The following is a 26,810-nucleotide window of genomic DNA, read 5'->3' on the forward strand; positions in this document are numbered from 1 at the left end:
ATGCACGAGTGTGCTGTTAATGCAGAGGATTTCCCCAAGTTTGCTTTTGACACATATCCCACAGTAGTCATTGGGGTAAAATTAGTCTTCACTTTTGTGGATTGGGTTTATCAGTCCTTGGCTCCAAATATTGGAAGATGCCAAAGCTGAGTATGATGTTAAAGAGTTTAAGTATAGCCAATTGTAATTTGTGGTCTGTATATTTTATACATTTCATTTAGGATACCAACAACACCACAGGCCTTCTTGGGTCAAAGGGTTTGTATCTAACAGAAATATGCAAATACATGCTAGAACACGCCAATAGGATCACGTTAGCTCGTACTTGGCTCTGCCCAGCTCCTTGCTTGCATTGCCACCTAGTGTTTGAAGACAACGGTGGTGTATTCATTCACTTGCAAAATATTTTGTCTGAAACTCTAGGAACCTACATTTTCATTTTAGACATTCAGCAGATGCTCTCATCCAGAGAGTGCCTTGCTCAGGTGCACATCAATAGGTTTTTCACCTACTCAGCTCGGGGGATTCGAACCAGCGACCTCTCAGTTACTGGCCCAACGCTCTTAACCGCTACCTGAAACCTATCTGAATTTATCCAATAGAAAATAGTTTGTTGCTAAACGTTCTGTTGCAAAAACATTACATTGTTTAAATAGTCACACGTACAGTGAAATTGTTAAGATCTGAGCAGGACAAAGTGAAATAAAACAATGCAATAAAAATATGCATACCAAACTGTAGCCATGACAAAATGTCCATTGGGGTGGGGGCAGGCTAAAAAAAGTTAGTTGAGGGGGAGGTAATGTCCGCAGGGAACAGGAGGGGGACAAGGTAGTTGACTAGTGGTGGCTATTCCGCAGCCTGATGGTCTGGGGGTTATTGGCCAGTCTTGCAGTTGTTGCCATGATGCTCCAACGCAGGCATTATAGAAGTAATGGAAACTGGGAAACAGGCCATTGCTCGGTAGCTGGGGTCCCTGGTGATCTTCTTGGCCTTCCTGAGACACCTGGTGTTGTAGGTGTCCTGGTGGAGGTTGTTTACCTGGCACCACGCCGTCAGTGCCTACCTCTTCCCTGTAGGCGTCTTGTCGTTGTTGGTAATCAAGGCCTACTACTGTCGTGTCACCAGCAAACTTGAAGGAGTTGGAACTGTGTGAGGCCACGAGGTCGTGGGTATACAGGAGGGGACTGATGACGCACCCTTGTGGGGTCCCACATGTTGAGAATCAATGTCGAGGTGGTAATGTTGCCTAACTTCACCACCTGGGGGCAGCCCGTCAGGAAGTCCAGGTTCCAATTGCATAGGGAGGAGTTCAGTCCCAGGGCCGTGAGCTTAGAAGGCGCTATGTTATTGAAGGCTGAGCTGTATTCAATGAATAGCATCCTCACATATGCATTCCTTTTGTCCAAGTGGGTGAGGGCAGTGTGCAAGTGCAATGGCAATTGCGTCGTCTGTGGATCGGTCAGGGCGGTAGGCAAAACTTTCTTACGTCCTTCGTGGAGACCGTAATTAAGTAGCCCTCATTGCCCTCAGGGGTTCTCCTCGGCAGCTCAGTCGTTGTGCTTGAAGCGTGAGAAAAAGGTGTTTAGCTCATACGGTAGGGCGGTGTTGATGTGTGCTAATGTGGCTGGCTTTCTTTTTGTAATCCGTGATTGCTCCTCTACTTTGCCCCTGTACTTGCGTTTCACCATCTTGATCGATGTGTAGGTTCAGCAACAGACTAATGAATACACACCTGGGTAGAACCATTCACATGATAACAGCTTAATTTCCTGTAGTTAATAAAATAAACCCCATCTACAAAACCATTCACATTTTATTATTTATAAAACACCTAAAAAGAGTCCAACAAATCAGCTTAATAATTATTTCTCGCTTAAAAAGGATGTTCTGCAATGGTTCCACCTTTGATGAGGAGGATGTATCCCTTTTCCCCCATACAATCAACACCACAGACGACTCCAGTCAGTGATACAAAAATAAAGTATTCTATGAACTACATACCGATATCTGTAACATGTAACAGTAATTGTTGTTAAGTGATAATACTAATTAATTCCGGGAGAAATACCAGGGTTGAAGAGGAGTACTCACTAAACATGTGACTGTATATAGACTGTTGAAGTGGTTTCATCATTGTGATCACCAGTATTGCCCCCTCACTCTGAGACCTTAATACATTTGGTCCATTTTGGTCTCGCAGTCCCAACAGTGGGGTGTGTCCAACTATCTACCAATCATCTGCCCAGCACAGTGGCCAGGAGGGCCATGCGGATGTACATGCCGTTCTCAGCCTGCCGGAAGTAGGCAGCACGAGGATCAGTGTCCACCTCCGCACTGCAAGAGAGAAAGTCAACATGAAAACAAATCATCCCGCTTAAGACTGCGAACATTAGTGAATCAAAGGAAGTATAATGAAGAGAGATCCGTTGTAATCTAGGGGAACATCCGTACCTGATCTCATTGACTCTCGGTAGAGGATGCATCACCACCATCTTCTTCTTCGCTCCAGTCATGATGTGTGGGGTGAGGATGAACTGACCGAAGCACTGCAGGAAAAAAAAACAAGGGTCCTTTAGCACTGATCAAACACTAATGCCTCACAGGTTAGTGAAACCCCATCCCATCTCCTTACCGCTTTGTACTCTTCCTCTGAGGAAAATCTCTCCTTCTGAATCCTGGTCATGTAGAGGACGTCAGTGTCAGGCAGGGCCTCCTCGATGCTCTCAAACTCTTCCTGCAGTCACAAGAACATACAGTAGTTTAGTGCTTTATGTAGTGCATTCAATGTGTGAAGTACACCTACATACCAGCAGCAGTGCCATTGAGATTTAGATACAAAGCCATCAGCTTTACTACAAAAAAACCCATGTGATCCACCCACCTGCTTGATGCCTTTGGAGGCCACAAAGTCAATGATCTCGGAGGGCATGTGGAGATTCTTTGGGGCGACGTAGCGCAGAGTGATCCTGTACTGGGTGAGCAGCCTGGCCAAGGAATGCACTGTGCGGCCATGCTTCAGGTCCCCTACCATGGTGATCTACAAACATCGAGAGAGACAAGAGTCAGGACACCTGGATGAAGCCTGGAGGGCCATTGGCTATGTTAACTTAAAAAAGGCAGGCTGCCATCACAACATACACAGTCAGGTTCCAGATCTTACAGCTTTCTGTTTGCATTACCGTAAAAAAAAATAAAAAAAATACTGCGCTGTTTACACTTCTAAATTGGTATTAGCACTAGTACTGCTGCGAAGACATGACCATCATCCCTGAAGGGGAGATGGGTGTGTTGAGGTCTCACCGTCATGCCGTTGACCGTACCCAGCTCCTCTCTGATGGTGAACACATCCAGCAGGGCCTGAGTGGGGTGCTCCCCGACCCCGTCCCCAGCGTTGATGACTGGCTTCCGGCAGTGCCTCGCTGCAGCCTACAGGTGGAAATAAACGTACTTGCTCGGCTGTATCCGACACATCTTCTCACTCAAACTGACAACAAGGTTTGCGGTCAGTGTTTAGGTGGTAGCACCTCTTTTTCAAAGTGTTCTCTCAGAATATCTTGCCTTAATGAACATGACAAGTTTTCAAGTGAAGTTGTAAGGCGGCGTATCGACACCGGTGCTCACCTCCACGGCTCCTGGCGTGGGGTGTCGTAGCACCAGGACGTCAGCGTAGCAGCTCATGGTCTGGACCGAGTCCGCCAGAGACTCGCCCTTCTGCGACGAGGAGGTGGCCTCGCAGAAATGGACCACGGAGCCACCCAGACGCTGCATTGCCGCCGCAAACGAACTACTGGTGCGCGTGCTGACCTCGTAGAACATGGACGCCATCACCTTACCCTGAGAGAGTAACACACAGGGGTCTAAGACAAAGAATACAGACTAGCGTACACCAGATCCATCTTTGAGCACAGCATTCAGGCATTTCAGGGCACACAGCATTTCTACACTGAACACAAATATAAACACAACATGCAAAGTGTTGTTCCCATGTTTCATGAGCTGAAACAAAAAAGGCCAGAAATGTTCCATACACACAAAGCTTATTTCTCTCAAAGTTCATGCACAAAATGTGTTTACATCCCTGTTGGTGAGCATTTCTCCTTTTCCAAGATAATCCATCCACCTGACAGGTATGGCATATCAAGAAGCTGAATAAAAAGCATGTTCATTACACGGGTGCACCTTGTGCTGGGGACAATAAAAGGCCACTTTAAAAATGTGCAGTTTTGTCATGTCTCAAGTTGAGGGAGCGTGCAATTGGTATGACGACTGCAGGAACTTCCACCAGAGCTGTTGCCAGAGAATTTAATGTCAATTTCTCTACTATAAGCCACCTCCAACGCCATTTTAGAGAATTGGGCAGCAACGTCAAATCGGCCTCACAACCGCAGACCACGTGTAACCACGCCAGCCCAGGACCTCCACATCCGGCTTCTTCACCTGCCTATGCCCTCCCAGGCCCACCCATGTCTGCACCCCTGTCCAGTCATGTGAAATCCATAGATTAGGGCCTAATGAACTGATTTAAATTGACTGATTTCCTTATAACTCAGTAAAATCTGAAAATGTTGCATGTTGCGTTTATAAACTCAGCAAAAAAAGAAATGCCCTCTCACTGTCAACTGCGTTTATTTTCAGCAAACTTAACATGTGTAATTATTTGTATGAACATAACAAGATTCAACAACTGAGACATAAACTGAACAAGTTCCACAGACATGTGACTAACAGAAATTGAATAATGTGTCCCTGAACAAAGAGGGGGTCAAAATCAAAAGTAACAGTCAGTATCTGGTGTGGCCACCAACTGCATTAAGTACTGCAGTGCATCTCCTCTTCATGGACTGTACCAGATTTGCCAGTTCTTGCTGTCAGATGGTACCCCACTCTTCCACCAAGGCACCTGCAAGTTCCTGGACATTTCTGGGGGGAATGGCCCTAGCCCTCACCCAGGTCCCAGACGTGCTCAATGGGATTGAGATCCGGGCTCTTCGCTGGCCATGGCAGAACACTGACATTCCCGTCTTGCAGGAAATCACACACAGAATGAGCAGTATTGCTGGTGGCATTGTCATGCTGGAGGGTCATGTCAGGATGAACCTGCAGGAAGGGTACCACATGAGGGAGGAGGATGTCTTCCCTGTAACGCGCAGCGTTGAGATTGCCTGCAATGACAACAAGCTCAGTCCGATGATGCTGTGACACACCGCCCCAGACCATGACGGACCCTCCACCTCCAAATCGATCCCGCTCCAGAGTACAGGCCTCGGTGTAACGCTCATTCCTTCGACGATAAGCGCGAATCCGACCATCACCCCTGGTGAGACAAAACCGCGACTCGTTAGCGAAGAGCACTTTTTCGCCAGTCCTGTCTGGTCTAGTGACGGTGGGTTTGTGACCATAGGCGACGTTGTTGCCGGTGATGTCTGGTGAGGACCTGCCTTACAACAGGCCTACAAGCCCTCAGTCCAGCCTCTCTCAGCCTATTGCGGACAGTCTGAGCACTGATGGAGGGATTGTGCGTTCCTGGTGTAACTCGGGCAGCTGTTGTTGCCATCCTGTACTTGTCCCGCAGGTGTGATGTTTGGATGTACCGATCCTGTGCAGGTGTTGTTACACGTGGTCTGCCACTACGAGGACGATCAGCTGTCCGTCCAGTCTCCCTGTAGCGCTGTCTTAGGAGTCTCACAGTACGGACAATGCAACTTATTGCCCTGGCCACATCCACATCCGCAATCGTCATACCTCCTTGCAGCATGCATAAGGCACGTTCACGGAGATGAGCAGGGACCCTGGGCATCTTTCTTTTGGTGTTTTTCAGAGTCAGTAGAGAGGCCTCTTAGTGTCCTAAGTTTCCATAACTGTGACCTTAATTGCCTACCGTCTGTAAGCTGTTAGTGTCTTAACGACCGTTCCACAGGTGCATGTTCATTAATTGTTTATGGTTCATTGAACAAGCATGGGAAACAGTGTTTAAACCATTTACAATGAAGATCTGTGAAGTTATTTGGATTTTTACGAATTATCTTTGAAAGACAGGGTCCTGAAAAAGGGCTATTTCTTTTTTTGCTGATATATATATATATATATATATATATATATTCCCCCCCCCCCCCCGAATATATTCTTACAACTGAGATTTACTAACAGCGGCACACCTTGAGACATTCAGATAGCTCGTTTTATGAGGTCTTTAGGCATAGATGCACACAGGTGGCAGGTGTTGCTTGTATTCCATTCTGGATCAGGTGATGTCATCAACTCCTATGTGAGTAATCATTTCCGGGAGTTGTTTTGTTGTCATTTTATACAACACACCTGCTCCTGTACGTTTAAGCTGAAGGACTATGCTGCCTCCGGAAGTCCTGCAGATTACTCAAACCCTGGGTGACTCAACACTGGGCTTAATGGAACAGCCTGACCGGCTACTCTGAAATGAGCTTCTCTCCTGCAATTTATACTGTGACAAATCACAGAAATACTCACACGGTTGTTCTTTAGATTAATCAGAGTTTTAAACAAAAAGGAAAGAATTCTTACCTTCAGGATGTCAAGGCTTCTCTCTTTCTGAACCATCAGGCGAAGAGTATGGGCCACGTTAAACATGTGAGAGATCTGAAATAAAGAGTTACAAGAAAAAAAACAAATATTTTACAAAAAAAATTAAAAAAAATTAATACAAAAATAATAATAAATATATAGAAATAAGTTTCCATAACTGTGACCTTAATTGCGTACCGTATGTATGTATGTATGTATGTATGTATGTATGTATGTATGTATGTATGTATGTATGTATGTATGTATGTATGTATGTATGTATGTATGTATGTATGTATATATATATATATATATATATATAAAAAAGTTATTTAGTAAATAATGTCCCTGGCTATGTGTGTAAAGCAGCGTTTCCCAGCCCTGGTCCTCCAGTACCCCCCAACAGTATAGTTTTGTTGTAGCCCTTAACAAACCCCTCCAACTCATTGAGGGCTTGATGATTAGTTGACAAGTTGAATCAGGTTACAGTAAAAAGGTGTACTGTTGGGAGTACTTGAGGACCAGGGTTGGGAAACACTGGTGTAGAGTACCTGTTCCTTGCTGAACTGCCTGACAGAGAGGACGTGTTGTCCCACTAGGGGGTGGAGCAGCGGGGAGGTCTGGAGGTGGGCCAGGGGCTGCCCTGCCGCTGCCTCAGCCCGGGGGGACAGGATCCTGGCCAGGGGAGGGGGATGGCTGTAACTGTCCCCAGCTGCAGGGGCCATCTCTGGGGACAGAGGAACACCAAATGCTTCAAATACCACAGGAAAAAAATAGAACACGTGTTAATATGAATTGTTTTAGCAAAGTCTCTTAAAAGGATGGCAGTCTTTTCTATTTCCTGAGGATGAAACACGACAAACACCTGAAAAGCACTGATTATTACACCGTATTTCAACGCGTTTTCTTTCAAAGCGATCCAAGCACTAGGAAAGCAGTCGGCTCAGAGCAAAGCGACATGGGTAGTGCAGCAACTAATGAGAAGGAACGGAATTGCAACCTTTTTCTAGCATCTCTACAACCAAGTATTCCATGACACACAGGTATTCAAAGCAGCTGCCAGTATAACTCCATTGAAATGGTCTGCCAGAATATTACGCCAAACAGCCTGAACGACAGCAGAGCAGGAAATGTATTATGCGTAACAGCTGAGCTACGTCAAGCTTCAAACCTTCTCTGAAACCTTCTTCAAATGCTCTTCTTAATGCTCTCGCCCTTGAATCTTCAGCTGCTTAGAATTTCATGACAAAACGTTAGAACACAAGTGTTAGAGATGATACAAAACTGTGGTATTTAGACAATACTACAGCAATTAGCCAGTGTACTGACATATTCAAAGCTAACGTCAGTGGGTTATAAATACGTTTGAGATTGATACGGCACTGAGTATCATTTCATCAATCCATTGTTTCTTACAAAGACAGTTCATCTTAATAAATGTGAGAATCAAAACAACTTACATCATTGATTTCACATTGATGTGGGGCTGTGATCGTACAGTCTTAGTAATGGGTGAAGAGTATAGCAAATGGCCAACCAAAACAAAAAGGCTTTTATAGTTCCTTCATTCCTGTCTCAACAATACACTTGTATCCATCGATAAAGCACAGTCCCAGGTCTTTAGCATCAGAGTGAGCTATAGGTGGAGCACTAGATTTAGACATTTCATTTAATCAGCAAATGTACTCAGCCAATCAAATCGGTCATGATGACCATGCAGCCTACGGTAGAGACAGTGGAATCACTCGTTATACGAACTTCGCTTTCTCAAACGCCTCATATACAGTGTGCTTAAAGAAAAATCACATGATCAGTGGGTTCATGATATAGACTAAAAGGTTTACCAATGACATCCAAGTGCCATTTTGTGTGCATCGTCCTAAAACCTGTAAATGGACAGTGAATATACCATTTATTGAAACGGACATTCACACAGCACTTTGCCACCACAAGCAAGAGCTCGGTTAGGCAAGAGAAAACATTGAGGCTGTAGTACCTGGGGGCATGCCTGGGTCGGAGGACCTGTGAACGCGAGGCGGGAGCATGTAGCGGCCGTCCCCAGCGGAACGGCGAGGACTCTGGGCGCATGTACGGATGACCTCACACGGAGGGGTCAGCCGGGGGTGCTCTGGGGTCTGCCACACACACAAAAGACACACAACAGCCTTAGTGCCACGGACAATGCTTGCTACTATGCTACATAAGCACATATTACTGTATCCGCACACTAACGTGACTGGGCGGAGCTGAAAGGGGTGGGACTGTACCTTTGGGACTTCTTTCACTGGCTCAGGGGGCTGGATGAGGTGGAGGGGTGCAGGCCAAGTCTTCACATCCTCCCCATAGCCAGGAGGGACCAGCACCTGTCCGTCGATGTAGGCCACCTCTCCTCTGAGCACCACTCTGCGGACCTTGCCCTTCACCTTCATGCCTTCAAAGGGCGTCCACTTGGACTTGGTGAACTGCATGTGTTTGGGGATAACCCACTCCTGCTCCAGGTCCACCTGGTGGGAGACAGCAGGTGTAGAATGTTCTTGAAAAGCCAAAACATTGATCATCTTTTCAATCCCTCTTTGTATTTCAACGTGGAAACCCAAGGACATAAATCCTCGCCATGTTGCCCATTTTACATGGTTAAAAACTGTCATTGGCGTGTGCCTACCTCTACATAGGTGTTGTCCTGTGCGGGAAGGGAGAAAATTTTGCGGGGGTTGTCGTACAGGCGCTTGATGATATCGTCGATGGTGAGGCGCCCATCGCTGACGGCGGTGAGGAGAAGGGGCAGCATGGTCTCAAGGCCGGGGTAACCTGGGGGGGGCTTCTCTGAGTTCTTCTCCTCCACTGAATGGGGGGCTGTGAGTTAGCCAAAACACACAGAAATATCACAACTGTTGTATGGCAACACTCATCTTCTAACTGTGTGATAAAAAAACCAAGTAGGGGTTAATGGAGACCTCACTATTAGGTCTTCACGATATGGACAAAAATAAAAAAAATCTAAATATATATATATTTTACTTGCGTTACAGATCAAAACATCAGGAATCATAGAAATTATATGGTTGTAATAAAGTAAGAACTTGGAATACAGTGCTGTTTGGCAAGACAACACTTTTTTTTTTAAAGCCAGGTAGGAGTGTTGGTCAGTGTTTCCCAGGGGACCCAAATAACAGTTGAATAGATGTTACATTGACAAAGATTTTAGAATATACTTATTCTATTCCTCTGATTCAGAACATGCCGCTGCACAAGCATGTTGATCTACACCACTAGTAGTAGCTGCCTGTATTAGGGCTAACGTTTGCTAGACACATTTGCCCTAGCACAGTACATTTTAGCTAGCTTATTAGCGATTAGTATTAGCAGCTAACAAAAACATTTTTGGCACCGCAGGAGGCAGGTAGCCCCTTAATTGGGGAGGACGGCTCATTAATAGCTAGAACGGAATAGAACACGAACACATGGTTTCCATGTGTTTGACTCCATTCCAGCCATTATTATGAGCCGTCCTCCCCTCAGCAGCCTCCTGTGGTAGGTACATGAGCAGCTTGCCCAGACTAACTAGTGTTTTGCAGAGAGATAAATAGCTACACAAACTAATAGTATAATACCGAAAACATGTGGATTTATATAAAGAAGCAAAGTGAAAAGCAGCATTGTTCTTTTTTGGTTAAATATTTTGACTGCATGAATTGACTTAGCTAGAGCAGCCTGCAGACTAGAGTGAATCTAATAGTAGGCACCAACTCCACCAAGGTCCGTTGAACAAAGCCTATGGAAAAATGTATGGAGGAACTGTGCTGCCTGCTTGAGTAATAGGGGGCGGGGCTTGGTGTTTGTAGACAGAAGGCGCAGGGCAGAAGATATGACAAACGGAGTAAACTATAAATCTGGATTTATGGTGTAGCCCTACTCACCGTGGTCGGTTGCGAAGCAGTCAATGATGTCCAGGTGTTCCCAGAGGGCCTCCATGTCCTCCCGGGTGCCCAGCATGGGGCGGACCTGTGCCCGGCCGCCCCCGATGTCCACCACGTTCTCCTCACACAGGAAGAGGTGGTGGGGCGCTACCTCACACGTCACCTGGATGCCCTTCTGCTTGGCTGCGCGGATGATCAGGATCTGGGGGAAGGGAAGGGTGGAATAGATGCCAATTCATTACATACTAGAGAACATGGTTCTTTCTTTATCTTATGTGTGTTCTGATGTGTTGGCCTTAAAATGAATCACTTCAAATGACACATAGCTCATTTGTTAGATCGTTCTTTCCTCTAGCTACAGGTGTATGTTCTTGCAGTTTATCTTAATGAAAGCAATCAGTGAGGACTCCTTCCAAAAAAAACACACAACTACGAGGTTTCTGCGTGCCTCGATTGACACCTCATTCACTCTGGAGACAACGAACGGGCAACACATCAAGGCAAAACAGTGCTATATATCTGTATGTGATGTTCCAGGCGGCCATCTTACCTCCTCCTTCTTGGCCACATGGCAGATATGAACAGCTCTCTGGTACAGCTGGGCCACCATCAAGACGGCTGCCACAGTCTGCTTCTCTGCGTGTGCCACGATTGGCAGGTGCTTGGGCCACTTCTCAAAGTGCTAGTTCACGCAAAGAGAAAGCGCAACTGGTCAGCTCAAACAGATCAATGTGAACGACCCATCAACGACCTCATTCAGTCGATACCTACCTCCATCCACATTGAGACGTTGTCCATCTTCAGAGTGGAGTAGGTGTCGTTCAGATACATCTTCAGCCCAGCGGCGGAGTTAGCGATGGAGGACAAGATGGTGGAGTTGTCTGAAGCCGCTCCGACGTAAAGGGCATAGTCACACCGACACCCTGCCTTGGCAAGCTGAGACGACAGGGACAAAACAGAGGAACAGCTCACGAGTAAACCGTCAGGTACTGATTTGGCCCATTTTATAAATAGGCATCATTTAAGGTTTTGGAACAGACTAATTTCAAATATCCAGTGGTAAATGTCTTAATGACTATCCTCTCATTACCTTCTGGACCATGGCGAAGGAGCTGGGGTCGATTATGGCAGGTGCCGTGTTGGGCATGGCACACACCATGGTGACGCCCCCTGCCAGGGCAGCCGCTGTGCCCGAGGAGAAATCCTCCTTGTGGGTGGCACCCGGCTCCCGCAGGTGGACGTGCACATCTATCAGACCTGGCACCGGGGACAGGGGGGGGGACTCGATGAGTACTGTTCAGAAACACTGCAGTTCCACAGGTTGACTGAAGGAGCTATCATGTATTGTCCAAATACAGGAAGAACACAAGGTGCTTATATTTGAAATGAACAGACTTTACTTTTTAGCACAGCCCAAGCCTTACTGCTTACCAGGCAGGCGAATCAACTTCTGTGACGTCATACAGTCCACGTGAGTCTTGACAGGCGGGAAGCCGCCAACCAGACGCAGCGCCTACAATTACAGGAGCACGTGCTTCAGTCAGGACAGTCAACAATCTATGTAGAATCAACACAGCTACGTCAAACATCAGCAGTGGCTAACATCCCATCTAACATCCCATCCCATCATCTAACTAACCTACCTGGACAAACAGCTTGGTGCACTTGATGTCAATGATGAGGGGCACGGAGTAGTCGATGGCCATGCGGCGGGTGCGGTAACCCTTGGTGACGAAGGAGGAAAGGCGTCGGCCTCCGGAGTTCCTCATGGAGAGGTTGATGACCATGTCAAAGTGGTGGTCCTCTAGGTATTCCAAGATGTTCCTCTGCTTGTCCTTGTTGGGGCAGTCGCTCTCCTCCTCCCCAAATGGCCAGTCCACCGCCATCACCTGAAAGAGACCGAACAAAACAATTCGGTAAAATTCAGGAAGTAAATTGAAAGTAACGTTGTGAATTGAAAATTGCTCATTCTGGGATCCTGTTGAGAAGAGCCCACTCATCCTAGATGTATTGTACCTTGACTCCATGCTCAGTGTAGAAGTCAGCAGTCCCCAGACTGGCATACAGGTCATAGCCCAGACTCTCCAGCGCCTGAACAGTAGGCAGCAGCTCACTCTTGTTCTGCAAAGATTCAATTAATATTTATGTACCGCTGGCCTCGCGAAATGAATTTCCATGAAAACGTTTAGCTCATTGTATTATAGTCAGTCTAGTGTACCTTGTAACTGCCAATGGACAGCAGAATGTTCTTCTTGGGGATCTTGAAGCCTGTGCTGAGCATGGCCTTCAGATAGGCCTCGTATCTGTTCTCGCCAAAGCAGGCCACCTCCCCAGTACTGGTCATCTCTACCCCCAGCACCACATCAGCCCCGGCCAGACGAGAGAACGAGAACTGGGGGACCTAAGAGATAACATATCCAAGTTGGTGTATGATCGGTGAAACAATAATTCAACTGGAGTATTTTACAGTTGTGGACTCCTCAGTTGGGTTACCTTGACGCCCACGATGCCCACTCCTTTCATCAGGCCCACGGGCTCCATCTTCTCTCCCATGATGACGCGCGTTGCCAGGGCGACCAGATCCACTCCCAGAGTCTTTGAGACGAATGGGAAGGAGCGGGAGACTCGGACGTTGCACTCGATCACCTTCAGCTGGTCATCCTGTCCAGAAAACACATTTGTTGCAATTAAAGGCAACCGGACAGCCATTGGAAATCCCACAGGGAACAGAAACCCACTTGTATGGTTGTGGGTTATTATCTGTTTGGCATGTTATTGGTTGTCAACCGCTGATTTGAAACTCCAAAAACCAAAAAAATGTCCTTTAGACTTTACCTTAGCGATGAGTTGCAGGTTAAAGGGCCCGGTGACCTGCAGTTCCTGTCCGATTGCATGGACGATCATCTTGATACGCTCCATGGTCTTCTGGTTGATGTCCTGGGGGGGCGTGACCAGGGTGGCGTCCCCAGAGTGCACCCCGGCGTTCTCCACATGCTCCGATACGGCGATGGCCATCACCACGCCGTCGCACGCCACCGCGTCCACGTCTATTTCCTGGAACAAAGAGAGACGCCAGTCAGGTCCAGACTATAGTTGACTGAAGGAGCTATCATGATATTTAAAAAAGGGATAGTTCACCTTTTTTTTTTTTTTGCAAATTGAAAATAAGTGAATTATCCCTTTAAAATGACAAAGCAGTAAGGCATTTCAATCTAAGTAGTAAAGAATTTCCCAAGACGTACCTTGGCCTCCTGGATGAACTTTGAGATGACCACGGGGTATTCCTTGGACACGGCCACAGCGCTGCTGAGGTACTTCTCCAGGTCGCTGTCTGTGTACGCCACGTTCATGGCCGCTCCACTCAGCACGTAGGAGGGACGCACCAGGCAGGGGTAGCCCGCAGTCTCACAGAACTTCATGGCTGACTGGTGAGGAGAGGAGGATACAATATAACATACTGTGCCTTCAGAAAGTATTCACACCCCTTGACTATTGCCACATTTTGTTGTGTTAGAGCCTGAATTTAAAATTGATTAAATGTAGCTTTTGTGTCACTGGCCTACACACACACACAATGTCAGAGTGGAATTATGTTTAGACATTTTTACAAATTAATAAAAATGCAAATCTGAAACGTCTCGAGGCAATCAGTACTCAACCCCTTTGTCATGGCAAGCCTAAATAGGTTTAGGAGATAAAAACTATTGCTTAACTCTGTCACATAATATGCTGCATGGACTCACTCTGTATGTAATAAGTGTTTAACATGATTTTTAAATGACTACCTCATCTCTGTACCCCACACATACAATTATCTGTAAGGTCCCTAAGTCGAGCAGTGAATTTAAAACACAGATTCAACCACAAAGACCAGGGAGGTTTTCCAATGTCTCGCAAAGGGCAGAGAAAAAACTGACTCTGAATATCCCTTTGAGCACGGTTAAGTTATTACACTTTGGATGGTGTATCAATACACCCAGTCACTATAAAGATAGTTGCCGGAGAGGAAGGAAACCGCTCAGGGATTTCACATTGAGGCCAATGGTGACTTTAAAACAGTTACACAGTTTAATGGCTGTGATAGTTATCATCTTCTCACGATGGATCAACAACACTGTAGTTCCTCCACAATACTAACCTAAATGACAGAATGAAAAGAAGAAAGCATGTACAGATTTTTTAAATATTCCATAACATGCATCCTGCTTACAATAAGGCACTGAAGTAAAACTGCAAAAAATGTGGCACGAAAAAAACCTCAGTTCTGAAAACGAAGCATTATGTTTGGGGCTAATCCAACAACACATTACAGAGTACCACTCTTCATATTTTCAAGCATGATGGTGGCTGCATCATGTTATGGGTATGCTTGTCATCAGCAAGGACTAGGGAGTTTTGTAGGATAAAATAAAATATATGTTTTTTACTAAATATACAATAAAGCCAAGCACAGGCAAAATCCTAGAAGAAAATCTGGTCCAGTCTGCTTTCCAACAGACACTGAGGAGACAAATTCAACTTTCAGGAGGACAATAAGCTAAAACACAAGACCAAATATACACGGGGCTTGCTTACCAAGACGACATTGAATGTTCCTGAGTGGCCTAGTTATGGTTTTGACTTAAAAATCGGCTTAAGTCTATGGCAGGACTTGAAAATGGCTGTCTAGCAATGACCAACAACCAGCTGACAGAGCTTGAAGAATTTAAAAAATAATAATGTGCAAATATTGTATAATCCAGGTGTGCAAAGCTTTTAAAGACACACAGCTGTAATCGCTGCCAAATGTGATTCTAACATGTATTGACTCAGGGGTGTGAATACTTATGTAAATGAGATATTTCTGTATTTCATTTTCAATACATTTGCAAACATTCCTAAAAACATTTTTACTTTGTCGTAATGGGATATTGTGTCACAATTTCTATCCAACTTGAGATTGACTCATCTGCAACCAAGACCTATAACCTCTTCATTACTGTTTTGAAATTCAAAATGGATTAGAAGCCCTGTTCTGTGCTGACCTCAATCTCAGTGAGTTCCTTCCACAGGGGCTGGCTGATGCCGATGGTGTCCAGCATGCGGGAGAACTTAAACCTGTTCTCAGCAGAGTCGATGAACTCCGGGGAGGTGCCCAATATACGACACTGCTGCCTGTGGAGGGACATGGCGATGTTGTTGGGCAGCTGGCCCCCCATGGACAAGATCACTCCCTCTGGGTTCTCCATCTCATAGATGTCCATCACAACCTGGAGGAGGGGAGCAGACAATGGAGCTTTATGGTTATGGAAACATACCATGCATGAAACAGGGTTTGATGGCGAGGTGTTGAGGCCCTTTGCTCAGGTGATAAAAGCATTAGATCAAGTAAGTTCGGACCTTTGAATGTTGATTATTGTATGACAAAAAAACTACAAAATAAAAATGTTTGAAAGAGAGTTGGGACTAAGCCATCAGTCGAGCACCCTTACCTCGAAGGAGATCTCGTCGAAGTAGAGACGGTCACACATGTCGTAGTCTGTGCTGACAGTCTCTGGGTTATAGTTCACCATGATGGTTTTATAGCCCATCTAAAGAAAAATCATCAAAACATGACAATATCAGCTTTTGTTCAACATTCTTCTAATAAATGAGAGCTATTGTGCACAAAGCAGAAATCGACTTACCTTCCTGAGTTCCATGATGCAGCCCACAGCGCACCAGTCAAACTCCACACTGCTGCCGATGCGGTAAACCCCAGAGCCGATGACTATGACATGGGGATCTCCAAAGACCAGGTCGCTTTCCGTACCGTTATAGGTCAGGTACAGGTAGTTGGTGTGGGCGGGCCACTCCGCCGCCACAGTGTCGATCTGCTTCACCACAGGCAGGATGCTCCAATCACGACGCATCTTCCTCACCGCCAGCTCCGTACTGGAGAGAGACATAGGTTTAAAGGTCAGAGTTCAGACAAGTTTATTTTAAAAACAGACATTTCAAACCAAGTTTTTTTGTTGTTGCCCTCACTGCTCTGAGGAACTGAACCCAGAGACACAAAACATAACCCAGACAGACTGCGTCCCATTCAGACTCGTCATCGTATCAATGAAGAATCTCTCATTTATTTTGTATGTTTTTCATGTACCAGCCTCAACTTTTAATGAGGTTTTGAAACGTGAACAATAGGCTACCATTCTCAGGAGTATCACAGTACTGTACCTCTGCACAGCCAGGGCGATCTGTTTGTCTGAGAAGCCCAGCTGCTTGGCTTTCCTCATCACCTCCAGAGGCATGGCGCTCTCGTCCTGGTTGTACGACTCCAGCACCTTCTCATGGTCCGCGATGTTCTTCATTTTGTGGAGGAACCAGCGGTCGATCTTGGTTAGGTCGTAAAGGCGGTCCACTGTATAGCCTGCCCTGAGAGCAGCCGCCAGAACAAAGATACGTTTGTCTGTTGGGGTCTGCAGCTCCTGTAAGACCACAGAACAGTTCACATAAAATGCAGCAAAGAGGAAAAAGACAGGTAAAAAAAATAAAAAAAGGTGAGTGAGCTTACCTCGTCAGACACTGGTTTGATGGTGTGGTCAAAGCCCACACAGTTCTCATCCACCATCCGCAGAGCCTTCTGGAAGGCTTCCTCAAAGCTGCGGCCGATGGCCATCACCTCTCCTACAAAAGGTCACAGACAAAAACTGTGTTAACCAACTCCTTTGTGTGAACTTGCAATGCAACCCAAGTGGTGGTAGCATCATCTGTCCCCACAGACAGCAGGCAGATAGAGCACTCTGCTGCTCCCAAACTAGATCATTAATAAAAAAGTGCTTGTCCTCTTACCTACGCTCTTCATAGAGCTACCTATCTTGGTGCTGACGCGCAGAAACTTGCTGAGATCCCAGCGAGGGACCTTCACCACACAGTAGTCCAGACTGGGCTCAAAGTTAGCCGTGGTCTGGTTGGTCACAGAGTTCCTGTACAATAACAAACATTACCTGTTAGAACCGTGGTATTAGTAGATCAGTGTCAAAATGCAATTCTTAACCTGACATCAGGCCACAAAACGTGAATAAACTCACTTGAGGACAGGTAGTGGGATGCCCAATCCCAGCTTGGCAGCCACGTAGGCCAGGGGATATCCTGTAGCTTTACTGGCTAGAGCTGAGCTCCGAGACAGACGGGCATTCACCTCAATGATGTAGTACTGCAGCACAAAAACACTGATTTAGATTGCAATACAGTAGAAACATTTTAAAGTATCAGAACACATTCAGCGTTTCCTCCCAAAGATTTTTTTCAGCCGTGACAAAGTTAGGGGGTGGGGGGGCGTAGGCAATGGCGTGGTTTTAGAGGCCCTTCTCTTGGCTGCAGAGACAAAATGTTGGTGTTTTAAATCTAATTTCCTGGAATTCTAAACATTTTGTCATGGGGCAAAAATACAATTTTACTGTTTTAAAGCATGTTTCCTGCAATTCTACACATTTTGCCATGCTTAAGCTGTGTTCTTATGCTATCTGAGTGACTCAATTATAACAAAAATCAAATGGGGGCCCCTTGCCATGACATTTTAGATTCTCCCTGACTGTCTAGCTTTTATTTAGGTGATAAGTTCTCAAAGATGATCTTGTTTAAAAATATATAGCTCCATTATCTTTTCTACATACTTTATATCTGGTTTTAGTCGTTTAAGTTCACATTGAAAACATTTAACCATCCCGAAATATACATTTTCTTTGCAGTGGACACAATTTATGGGAAACACTGATGTTTCGGAGGGTTAACACTAGTATAAACGATCACAATGTCAGTATGGACCATTACCTGCTCAGACTCAGGGTTGAGGGCGTACTGGATGTTACACTCTCCCACGATGCCTAGGTGTCTGATGACCTTGATGGCGGTGTTCCTCAACATGTTGTACTCATAGTCGTTGAGCGTCTGACTGGGCGCCACCACGATGGACTCCCCAGTGTGGATACCCAGAGGGTCAATGTTCTCCATGTTACATACCTACAGGATAGAAAACACTCAACACTTTAATCACATTCTTGCTTTTTCAACTTGCTTGATAAAGGAAGCTTCACGTTTAAACAAATAATGACGTATAAACTCTAAAGATGAGCCGTAACAGTCAAATGCATAATACAATTGGAAAACAAACGTATAGTAACAAATATACAGGTAACTGCCAAAATAACAGAAACACTGGAGTGAATGAGGGATACAAAGTATATTAAAAAGCTGGTGCAATTAAGATCCCATCATGCTTAGGGTCATGTATAAAAAATGCTGGACAGGCCATTTCTTTGGGCTACCATGGCTATGCCCCGATAGGATGACATTGCCCCCATCCACAGGGAACGAGTGGTCACCGAATGGTTTGTTGAGCATGAAAACGATGTAAACCATATGCCATGGCTGTTTCAGTCACCAGATCTCAACCCAATTGAACACTTACAGGAGATTCTGGATTGGCGCCTGAGACAGTGTTTTCCACATCCATCAACAAAACACCAGATTATGGAATTTCTTGTGGGAGAATGGTGTCGCATCCCTCCAATAGAGTTCCAATCTATGCAAAGGCCTATTGAAGCCGTTCTGGCTATTAAGACACTTTATGTTGGCGTTTCCTTTATTTTGGCAGTTACCTGTACATAGTACTTACATAGTAACAAATATATGCATAGTGATGTCCCTCTACTTACGGTGATACAGTTGTCGTAGGCGTCTCTGACCACCTCATACTCAATCTCTTTCCAGCCCTTCAGGGACTTGTCCACTAGGACCTGGGAAGTGTGGGCGAAGGCAGATGTCACCAGGGAGGTCAACTCCTCCCTGTTGTTGGCAAAGCCAGAGCCCAGTCCGCCCAGGGCAAAGGCCGAGCGCACCAGGACAGGGTAGCCAATACGCTCTGCAGCCGCCACCGCCTAGGACACACAGAAAAGACCAGAACACATCAAAATACACATCAAAAAGCAAAAGCCCACAACAGTCAAACAGATTAACAGGCTGATTCCAATCAACGTACAAGTGACAATCAGTATGGGTCAATGTGTGTGTGAGAAGGAGTGTGTGTGACATTTGTCCCAAGCCCTTCTCCTTACCTGCTCCACAGACACAGCGGCCTCGCTGGGCGCCACGTGTTCATTGATCTCCTCCATCTTCTCCACAAAGATCTTCCTGTCCTCAGTCATCTCGATGGAAGCCACCGGCGTCCCCAGCACGCGCACCGCATACTTCTTCAGGACTCCCCTCTTGGTCAGCTGCACCCCGCAGTTCAGAGCAGTCTGCCCCCCGAAGGTCAGGAGGACCCCGTCTGGACGCTCATTCTTTATCACCTGGACAGGCGAAATAGGGCAGAGGGTCAGATCTCACTCATTGAATGAATATCACCCGTAGGTCAACCATGCGCCTTACTGATCTTCTATCAGTTCTGAGTACCTGAGAGATGTAATACACATGCTTTGCTTGTTGAGCACTGATCAGAAATCAGTGACTGGAGGATGGCGCAGGGAGCAGTGGACATTCCATTAGCACCTCCTTCCTTACCTGAGTGACATACTCCGCGGTGAGAGGAAGGAAGTAAACCTTGTCAGCAAGACCCTTGGAGGTTTGCACCGTGGCGATGTTGGGGTTGATGAGCACAGTCTGAATGTTCTCCTCCTTCAATGCTTTTATGGCCTTGGGGGGGGGGGGGACGGGGGGGGGGACGGACATAGAAGTGTCTGATTAGTTCAAATACTCTTAAATGATACTGCTCCTGACACCTGCTGTTGGGTCTTCACTGGGGTTGGTAGTGTGTCTCACCTGAGAGCCAGAGTAGTCAAACTCCCCAGCCTGTCCAATGGAGAGGCCTCCAGAACCCAGGATTAGGACTTTGCGTGGCCGAATAAATTCCTCCGGATTGGTAGATCCAGGATAGGTCAGGTGCTCTGTTAGTCTCTGCTTCACTAGAGGAAGGGAGAGGTGTTACCATACCCTAATGTGGAATACATATGTAAGAACAGTTGAGATGAACACGTCTTACCTGGTTTGCCACTCTTGCCCTCCTTGTGGTCTCTGACTGTGTCCAGAAACACATCAAACAGACTGACCAGGTCAGTGGGGCCTGCCATGTGCTCTGGGTGGAACTGGACACTGGAATGACATGGGTAAAGCAATATCTGGTTTTCAACTTCCTGTATCTTGGAGGGTCCTTTTGAGGTCTACCATCTTTTCCAATTAAAGGCCTAGTGCAGTCAATTCTGTTTTCCTGTGTTTTGTATCATATTGTATAACAGCTGATGAAAACACTGTAAAAGCGTGAAAACATTTGATCAGTGTTATTTCCTGATAGTTGCTGGTTGAAAATACAATATACACAGGACCTTCTAATCAAGAGGTTTGCATTGGCAGGAGTTTCGGCTTTCCACGGTGACTTCACCATGCGGTAAAATGGTTAATGGTCCAATAACAAAAAGAGTTCCAAACCTCTCTGCCAGATAGTCTGGGAGGGGAAAACTGTCTTAGCGAAATTCTTGCTTGAGAAAGTTTGTCTCAAAAGCTATTTTTGCCCATTTTAATATACTGCTCCAAAAAATAAAGGGAACACTTAAACAACACATCCTAGATCTGAATGAAATAAATAATCTTATTAAATACTTTTTTCTTTACATAGTTGAATGTGCTGACAACAAAATCACACAAAAATAAATCAATGGAAATCCAATTTATTAACCCATGGAGGTCTGGATTTGGAGTCACACCCAAAATTAAAGTGGAAAACCACACTACAGGCTGATCCAACTTTGATGTAATGTCCTTAAAACAAGTCAAAATTAGGCTCAGTAGTGTGTGTGGCCTCCACGTGCCTGTATGACCTCCCTACAACGCCTGGGCATGCTCCTGATGAGGTGGCAGATGGTCTCCTGAGGGATCTCCTCCCAGACCTGGACTAAAGCATCCGCCAACTCCTGGACAGTCTGTGGTGCAACGTGGTGTTGGTGGATGGAGCGAGACATGATGTCCCAGATGTGCTCAATTGGATTCAGGTCTGGGGAACGGGCGGGCCAGTCCATAGCATCAATGCCTTCCTCTTGCAGGAACTGCTGACACACTCCAGCCACATGAGGTCTAGCATTGTCTTGCATTAGGAGGAACCCAGGGCCAACCGCACCAGCATATGGTCTCACAAGGGGTCTGAGGATCTCATCTCGGTACCTAATGGCAGTCAGGCTACCTCTGGCTAGCACATGGAGGGCTGTGCGGCCCCCCAAAGAAATGCCACCCCACACCATGACTGACCCACCGCCAAACCGGTCATGCTGGAGGGTGTTGCAGGCAGCAGAACGTTCTCCACGGCGTCTCCAGACTTTGTCACGTCTGTCACGTGCTCAGTGTGAACCTGCTTTCATCTGTGAAGAGCACAGGGCGCCAGTGGTGAATTTGCCAATCTTGGTGTTCTCTGGCAAATGCCAAACGTCCGGCACGGTGTTGGGCTGTAAGCTCAACCCCCACCTGTGGACGTCGGGCCCTCATACCACCCTCATGGAGTCTGTTTCTGACCATTTGAGCAGACACATGCACATTTGTGGCCTGCTGGAGGTCATTTTGCAGGGCTCTGGCAGTGCTTCTCCTGCTCCTCCTTGCACAAAGGCGGAGGTAGCGGTCCTGCTGCTGGGTTGTTGCCCTCCTACGGCCTCCTCCACGTCTCCTGATGTACTGGCCTGTCTCCTGGTAGCGCCTCCATGCTCTGGACACTACGCTGACAGACACAGCAAACCTTCTTGCCACAGCTCGCGTTGATGTGCCATCCTGGATGAGCTGCACTACCTGAGCCACTTGTGTGGGTTGTAGACTCCGTCTCATGCTACCACTAGAGTGAAAGCACTGCCAGCATTCAAAAGTGACCAAAACATCAGCCAGGAAGCATAGGAACTGAGAAGTGGTCTGTGGTCCCCACCTGCAGAACCACTCCTTTATTGGGGGTGTCTTGCTAATTGCCTATAATTTCCACCTGTTGTCTATTTCATTTGCACAACAGCATGTGAAATTTATTGTCAATCAGTGTTGCTTCCTAAGTGGACAGTTTGATTTCACAGAAGTGTGATTGACTTGGAGTTACATTGTGTTGTTTAAGTGTTCCCTTTATTTTTTTGAGCAGTGTATATTTAAAGTGTTACCCAGAAATGTTTTGATGTAAAAAATGGCTGCATTGGGCCTTCAAACAAGTTGAAAGGCTGGAAGCAGCGCATGAGTTCCCATTGGTTGATGGTACCTGAATAGGTGTTTGGTGTTGTGCACGATGCCCTCACTGGTCTGGTCATTGGCGTTGGTGAAGAGCACGTCCCAGCCCAGTGGCAGGGTCAGGGGATCCACAGCAAAGCCATGGTTCTGAGATGTGATGAAACAGCGATCTGTGCCCTTGTGGATACAGGGCTGGTTATGGCCACGGTTCCCATACCTGAAACAGACAAGTGTTTTTAGTCAAATTCTATTCTTCAATGGTTGAGCTCTATTCCAGATGCAGATTCATAGTGCTCCTGCAGAATCCTTACTTGACACCTGCACAGTGTAAAGGTCTTGCTTTAAACCCTCTAAACTGTTCTGCTTTCCACTGACTGACTGCATGGCATTCCAGAGGGACAAAAGGAAGCTGGCATCTCATCTGGCCTTGAGACTAACGGAATGCTAACAAAGTAACAATCCCAGGAGTCTTACCAAAAACAAACCAGGCCTTTCCAGCACCCTAGCAATGCACTAGGCTATGTCCAAACTGCTGCGCTAAGAAGAAAAGCTCATTTCACACCAGAACACTCCCATAAAAATAAAGAGGGGCCTGGGAAGAACTGACATCTGAGGGAGGGGGCCAAACAATAACACAAACAGTCAGCACCACTGGCTTTGTCCTCTTTGAAACCAAACAAAGACAGTAAGCAGAACTTAAGACCTGAGGAGGCAGAAAGAGAGAGTGACAAGTCAGGACAACCGTGTAGTGCCCTGTACTAACTTCATTTTGTAGGTTTTTGCCCCGATGGCGAGGGAGAGAAGCTGGTTGCCCAGGCAGATACCAAACACAGGCTTGGGGTTGTCCACACACACCACCTTCCTCACGTTGTTTATGGTCTCCTTACAGAACTGGGGGTCCCCAGGGCCGTTGCTGATGAACAGCCCATCAAAATCTGAAAAGGACCACAACTTTGTCAGCATAGCCAAAATAAATATTATAATACAAACCATTTCACATACAATAGAACTTCATGACATCATGGCTGGAACTAACTTTGCAGGTCAGATGCGCCAAGGTAAAGATTAAGGCAGGGGAGAGATAAGAGGCAAAACAAGGGAACAGGGAGTCATCTCTGAATCGTATATGGAACCCAGTGCAGTAACTAGCTGTGACTAACCTGTGCTGTCCAGTGGGTGATCCCAGGGCACCACGGTGACACAGGCCCCTCTCTGACACAGGCAGCGGATCTGGTTGTACTTAATGCCACAGTCTACAGCTGTGATCCTGACAGCACCACTGGGGTTGAACACCCGGGGCTCCTGCTCAACACAGACAGAAAAGGTACTTACATCCTGAGAAGGATTAGGCATCTGCCTATCCACTGTGGTGAGATAGGCACTAACCCTAACCCCAACGACATGCAATGTGTTAAGCTACAGATTCAGTGTTATGCAATCCACACAAAACAATTGGCATTTGATTGAGGAGGTTTCAGGATCGTAACACTAGAAAAGCGTGACAAGGTCAAGCTTAAACATAGCAACGCCGTACCTTCATGGACACCTCCTTGACAAGGTTCCTCTGGTCAGGGTCGTCAAATGGAACGTGGGCCTCGGGCGTTCCGTCCACCACCAGCTTCCCCAGCATTGTACCCTTCTCACGGATCTTCTTGGTCAGACGACGGGTGTCAACTCCTACAGTGTCACAGCAAGCGCATTAACTGCAACCTCTATTGTAGAGGCTCTACTGTAGACAGCACATATCAAAACACATATTCAGACAACATTTGATACAGTACTAGGATGTTTAGAATGATAACTCTACTGACCCTCTAGACCGGGGATGCCCTGCTGTTTGAGCCACTGGTCCAGAGACATGGCTGAGCTCCAGTGGCTGGGGTTCTGGGAAACCTCTCCGACGATGAGGGCTGCAGCGTGGATCTTAGAAGACTCAAACCACTGGGGGGGAAAACAATAGAACATTACATTCAAACAGGTGCTTGGGGGTCAACGAGGGCAATATACTTTTCTCCACTCACTATTTCTGTTGGGACGCTTCTGTGAAACGCTGACTACATGCCAACTCCACCCACCTTGCTGAGTCCAAAGTCGCCCTCCTCATCCTGGGGTATACCATAGTTTCCCTGCAGAGGGTAGGTGAGGGTGAGGATCTGACACGTGTAGGACGGGTCAGTCAGGGCCTCTGGGTAGCCAACCATGCCTGTCTGGAACACTGGAAAACAATCATCAGGTCAACTTTTCAGTTTTCATTGCAAAGGGCAAATTAGTGAGAAGTACTTCAATTCAGATTTGGCACATTTTGAAAAAGGTGATGCAACTTGAACTTTGGAAATGTGCACTGTGCTCCATTTATTAGTACACGTGGATTGAAAGAAATAGACCTTACAATCTAAATTAATGCTAGCTACATCTCCATTACAATGTATGGGACACGGTACAGCGGTGGGCTCTCGAGTGGCGCAGTGGTCTAAGGCACTGCATCTCAGTGCAAGAGACTACCCTGGTTCGAATCTAGGCTGTATCACATACGGCCGTGATTGGGAGTCCCATAGGGGGGCACACAACTGGCCCAGCGCTGTCCACGTCTTGCCGGGTATGCCATCATTGTATTTGTTCTTAACTAACTTGCCTAGTTAAATAAAGGTTAAATAATACAAAATAAATAAACAGCAAGGACAATATAGGAGAAACATGTTCATAAGTTGTTCAAACTGACTGAAATTGAGATCTGATTAGGTTGAATACAGCTATGACCAGAAGTTACTTTTCGTAGCAGGTTAGGAGAATTAGGTTATGGTTAGGAACAGGGTTAGCTAAAATGCTTAGCGGAAATAAGGATAAATGAAGGGGTCAGAGGTTATGGGTCATACTACTACAGGGCACGCGCAACTTTGGGGGTTACATGCAGACCACTAGGCACACACCGGCAAGAGTGTTGGGTGAATAGAGCTGCGTTTGGCTATACAATTTGACTTTGTGGGTAACATATAGGTAGTTAACGTTACCCATTAGAATACCTGTATAAATTATAACATAACTACAGTAGACAGATGTTGCAATGCGATGGGCTAAATAGCTTTCTCCTCATAAAATACGACTTACCAACTTCACCAGACACTGACGCATTTGCCCCGAAAAGGCGGCCCTTGAACGTGGTCCCATCTTCTAAAATCAGGGTTGCCATTTTTTTAAATAAAATTGTCAATAGTGTAATTGTACAGAATCAACGCAGTCTTCGATTCGATTATGGGAAGCAGTACCAGCTTTTGTCTGATCGATGCTTCAGTTCCGCAATGCTTGCCCACGTGAAACACACGCTGGCCAGATGTTAATGAGGATGCGCGAGCAAAAATCTTGCTTGAAAAATGGCTAAGTTAAAAGGAAGACAAATTATTGTGTTGGTTTATTTGCAAACAAAATAAAGCGTCAAAAACGATATGGAGAAATGTTGTATGCCGAAAACTGAGCGCTAGACCCGCATGCCGCACTAACAGTGTGGAACTTTTCAGCGACCTCACCGTGTTTACATAGAACCCCACAGTGAAAACGTCATAATACCCATAAACCCTAGCGGTCAAACACGGAAATTGTTCCAATCGATTTTTCGTCATTCATTTCTAATTTATATATTCATTTATTTGTATTTTATTTTATTGCAACAGTAATAACAGTATTACATATCAATACATTTTTTCATTGTATTCACATCATTCATTTTTCCCATGGGGGATTTTAGAACCATGGAGAGAAAGAGAAGACACCTGTATAAGATCCAGGAAAGGGTGGGGACAGCGAGGTCCTCAGGCGCAATGAGAAGGGAGTAGTCACAAGTGTGGTAACATGGCTGAGACAGTATTTATTTATTTATTTCACCTTTATTTAACCAGGTAGGCTAGTTGAGAACATGTTCTGATTTGCAACTGCGACCTGACCAAGATAAAGCGTAGCAATTCGACACATACAACAACACAGTTACACATGGAATAAACAAAACATACAGTCAATAATACAGTAGAACAAAAGAAAACAAAAAGTCTATATACAGTGAGTGCAAATTAGGTAAGTTAAGGCAATAAATAGGCCATGGTGGCGAAGTAATTACAATATAGCAATTAAACACTGGAATGGTAGATGTGCAGAAGATGAATGTGC

At 46.0% G+C, this 26,810-nt stretch overlaps 1 protein-coding gene across 3 annotated transcripts; it reads right to left on the bottom strand.

Annotated features, from left to right (window-relative positions):
• Positions 1-1,798: 1,798 nt before the first annotated feature.
• On the bottom strand, positions 1,799-26,810 carry cad (carbamoyl-phosphate synthetase 2, aspartate transcarbamylase, and dihydroorotase). 3 transcript variants are annotated; one of them, XM_014205279.3, is made up of 43 exons: positions 25,761-26,810; positions 24,731-24,870; positions 24,467-24,596; positions 24,190-24,332; positions 23,816-23,957; positions 23,419-23,590; positions 22,687-22,872; positions 20,458-20,567; positions 20,238-20,380; positions 19,980-20,111; positions 19,535-19,768; positions 19,136-19,357; positions 18,252-18,440; positions 17,510-17,634; positions 17,271-17,404; positions 16,993-17,105; positions 16,656-16,906; positions 16,124-16,370; positions 15,929-16,027; positions 15,482-15,706; positions 13,700-13,882; positions 13,293-13,511; positions 12,951-13,118; positions 12,676-12,858; positions 12,474-12,578; positions 12,101-12,346; positions 11,889-11,970; positions 11,548-11,714; positions 11,229-11,393; positions 11,008-11,139; positions 10,458-10,659; positions 9,203-9,393; positions 8,808-9,044; positions 8,537-8,675; positions 7,712-7,768; positions 7,092-7,267; positions 6,541-6,615; positions 3,625-3,837; positions 3,304-3,429; positions 2,885-3,040; positions 2,636-2,737; positions 2,455-2,549; positions 1,799-2,337 (listed from the first exon to the last, which is right to left on the bottom strand). In XM_014205279.3, exons 1-43 carry the CDS (start codon positions 25,840-25,842, stop codon positions 2,238-2,240), a joined length of 6,738 nt encoding a protein of 2,245 aa, XP_014060754.2. In that variant the 5' UTR covers positions 25,843-26,810; the 3' UTR covers positions 1,799-2,237. The 3 variants fall into 3 exon arrangements, with proteins under 3 accessions (XP_014060754.2, XP_014060753.2, XP_014060756.2); XM_014205278.3 differs by having other exon boundaries at positions 7,712-7,771; XM_014205281.3 differs by lacking the exon at positions 7,712-7,768.

This window comes from Salmo salar, chromosome 06, assembly GCF_965601325.2.
Source record: "Salmo salar chromosome 06, fSalSal1, whole genome shotgun sequence".
NCBI classification, from domain to species: Eukaryota; Metazoa; Chordata; class Actinopteri; order Salmoniformes; family Salmonidae; genus Salmo; species Salmo salar.

Bases quoted from the DNA above. Each gene is read 5' to 3' on its own strand.
- cad (XM_014205278.3), bottom strand. From the start codon at position 25,842: ATGGCAACCCTGATTTTAGAAGATGGGACCACGTTCAAGGGCCGCCTT. The intron at 13,119-13,292 runs GTAAAGTCTAAA...TTTTCTGGACAG, and splicing joins ACCTGCAACTCATCGCTAAG to GATGACCAGCTGAAGGTGAT. The intron at 2,550-2,635 runs GTAAGGAGATGG...TTTTTCCTGCAG, and splicing joins CAGAGGAAGAGTACAAAGCG to TGCTTCGGTCAGTTCATCCT.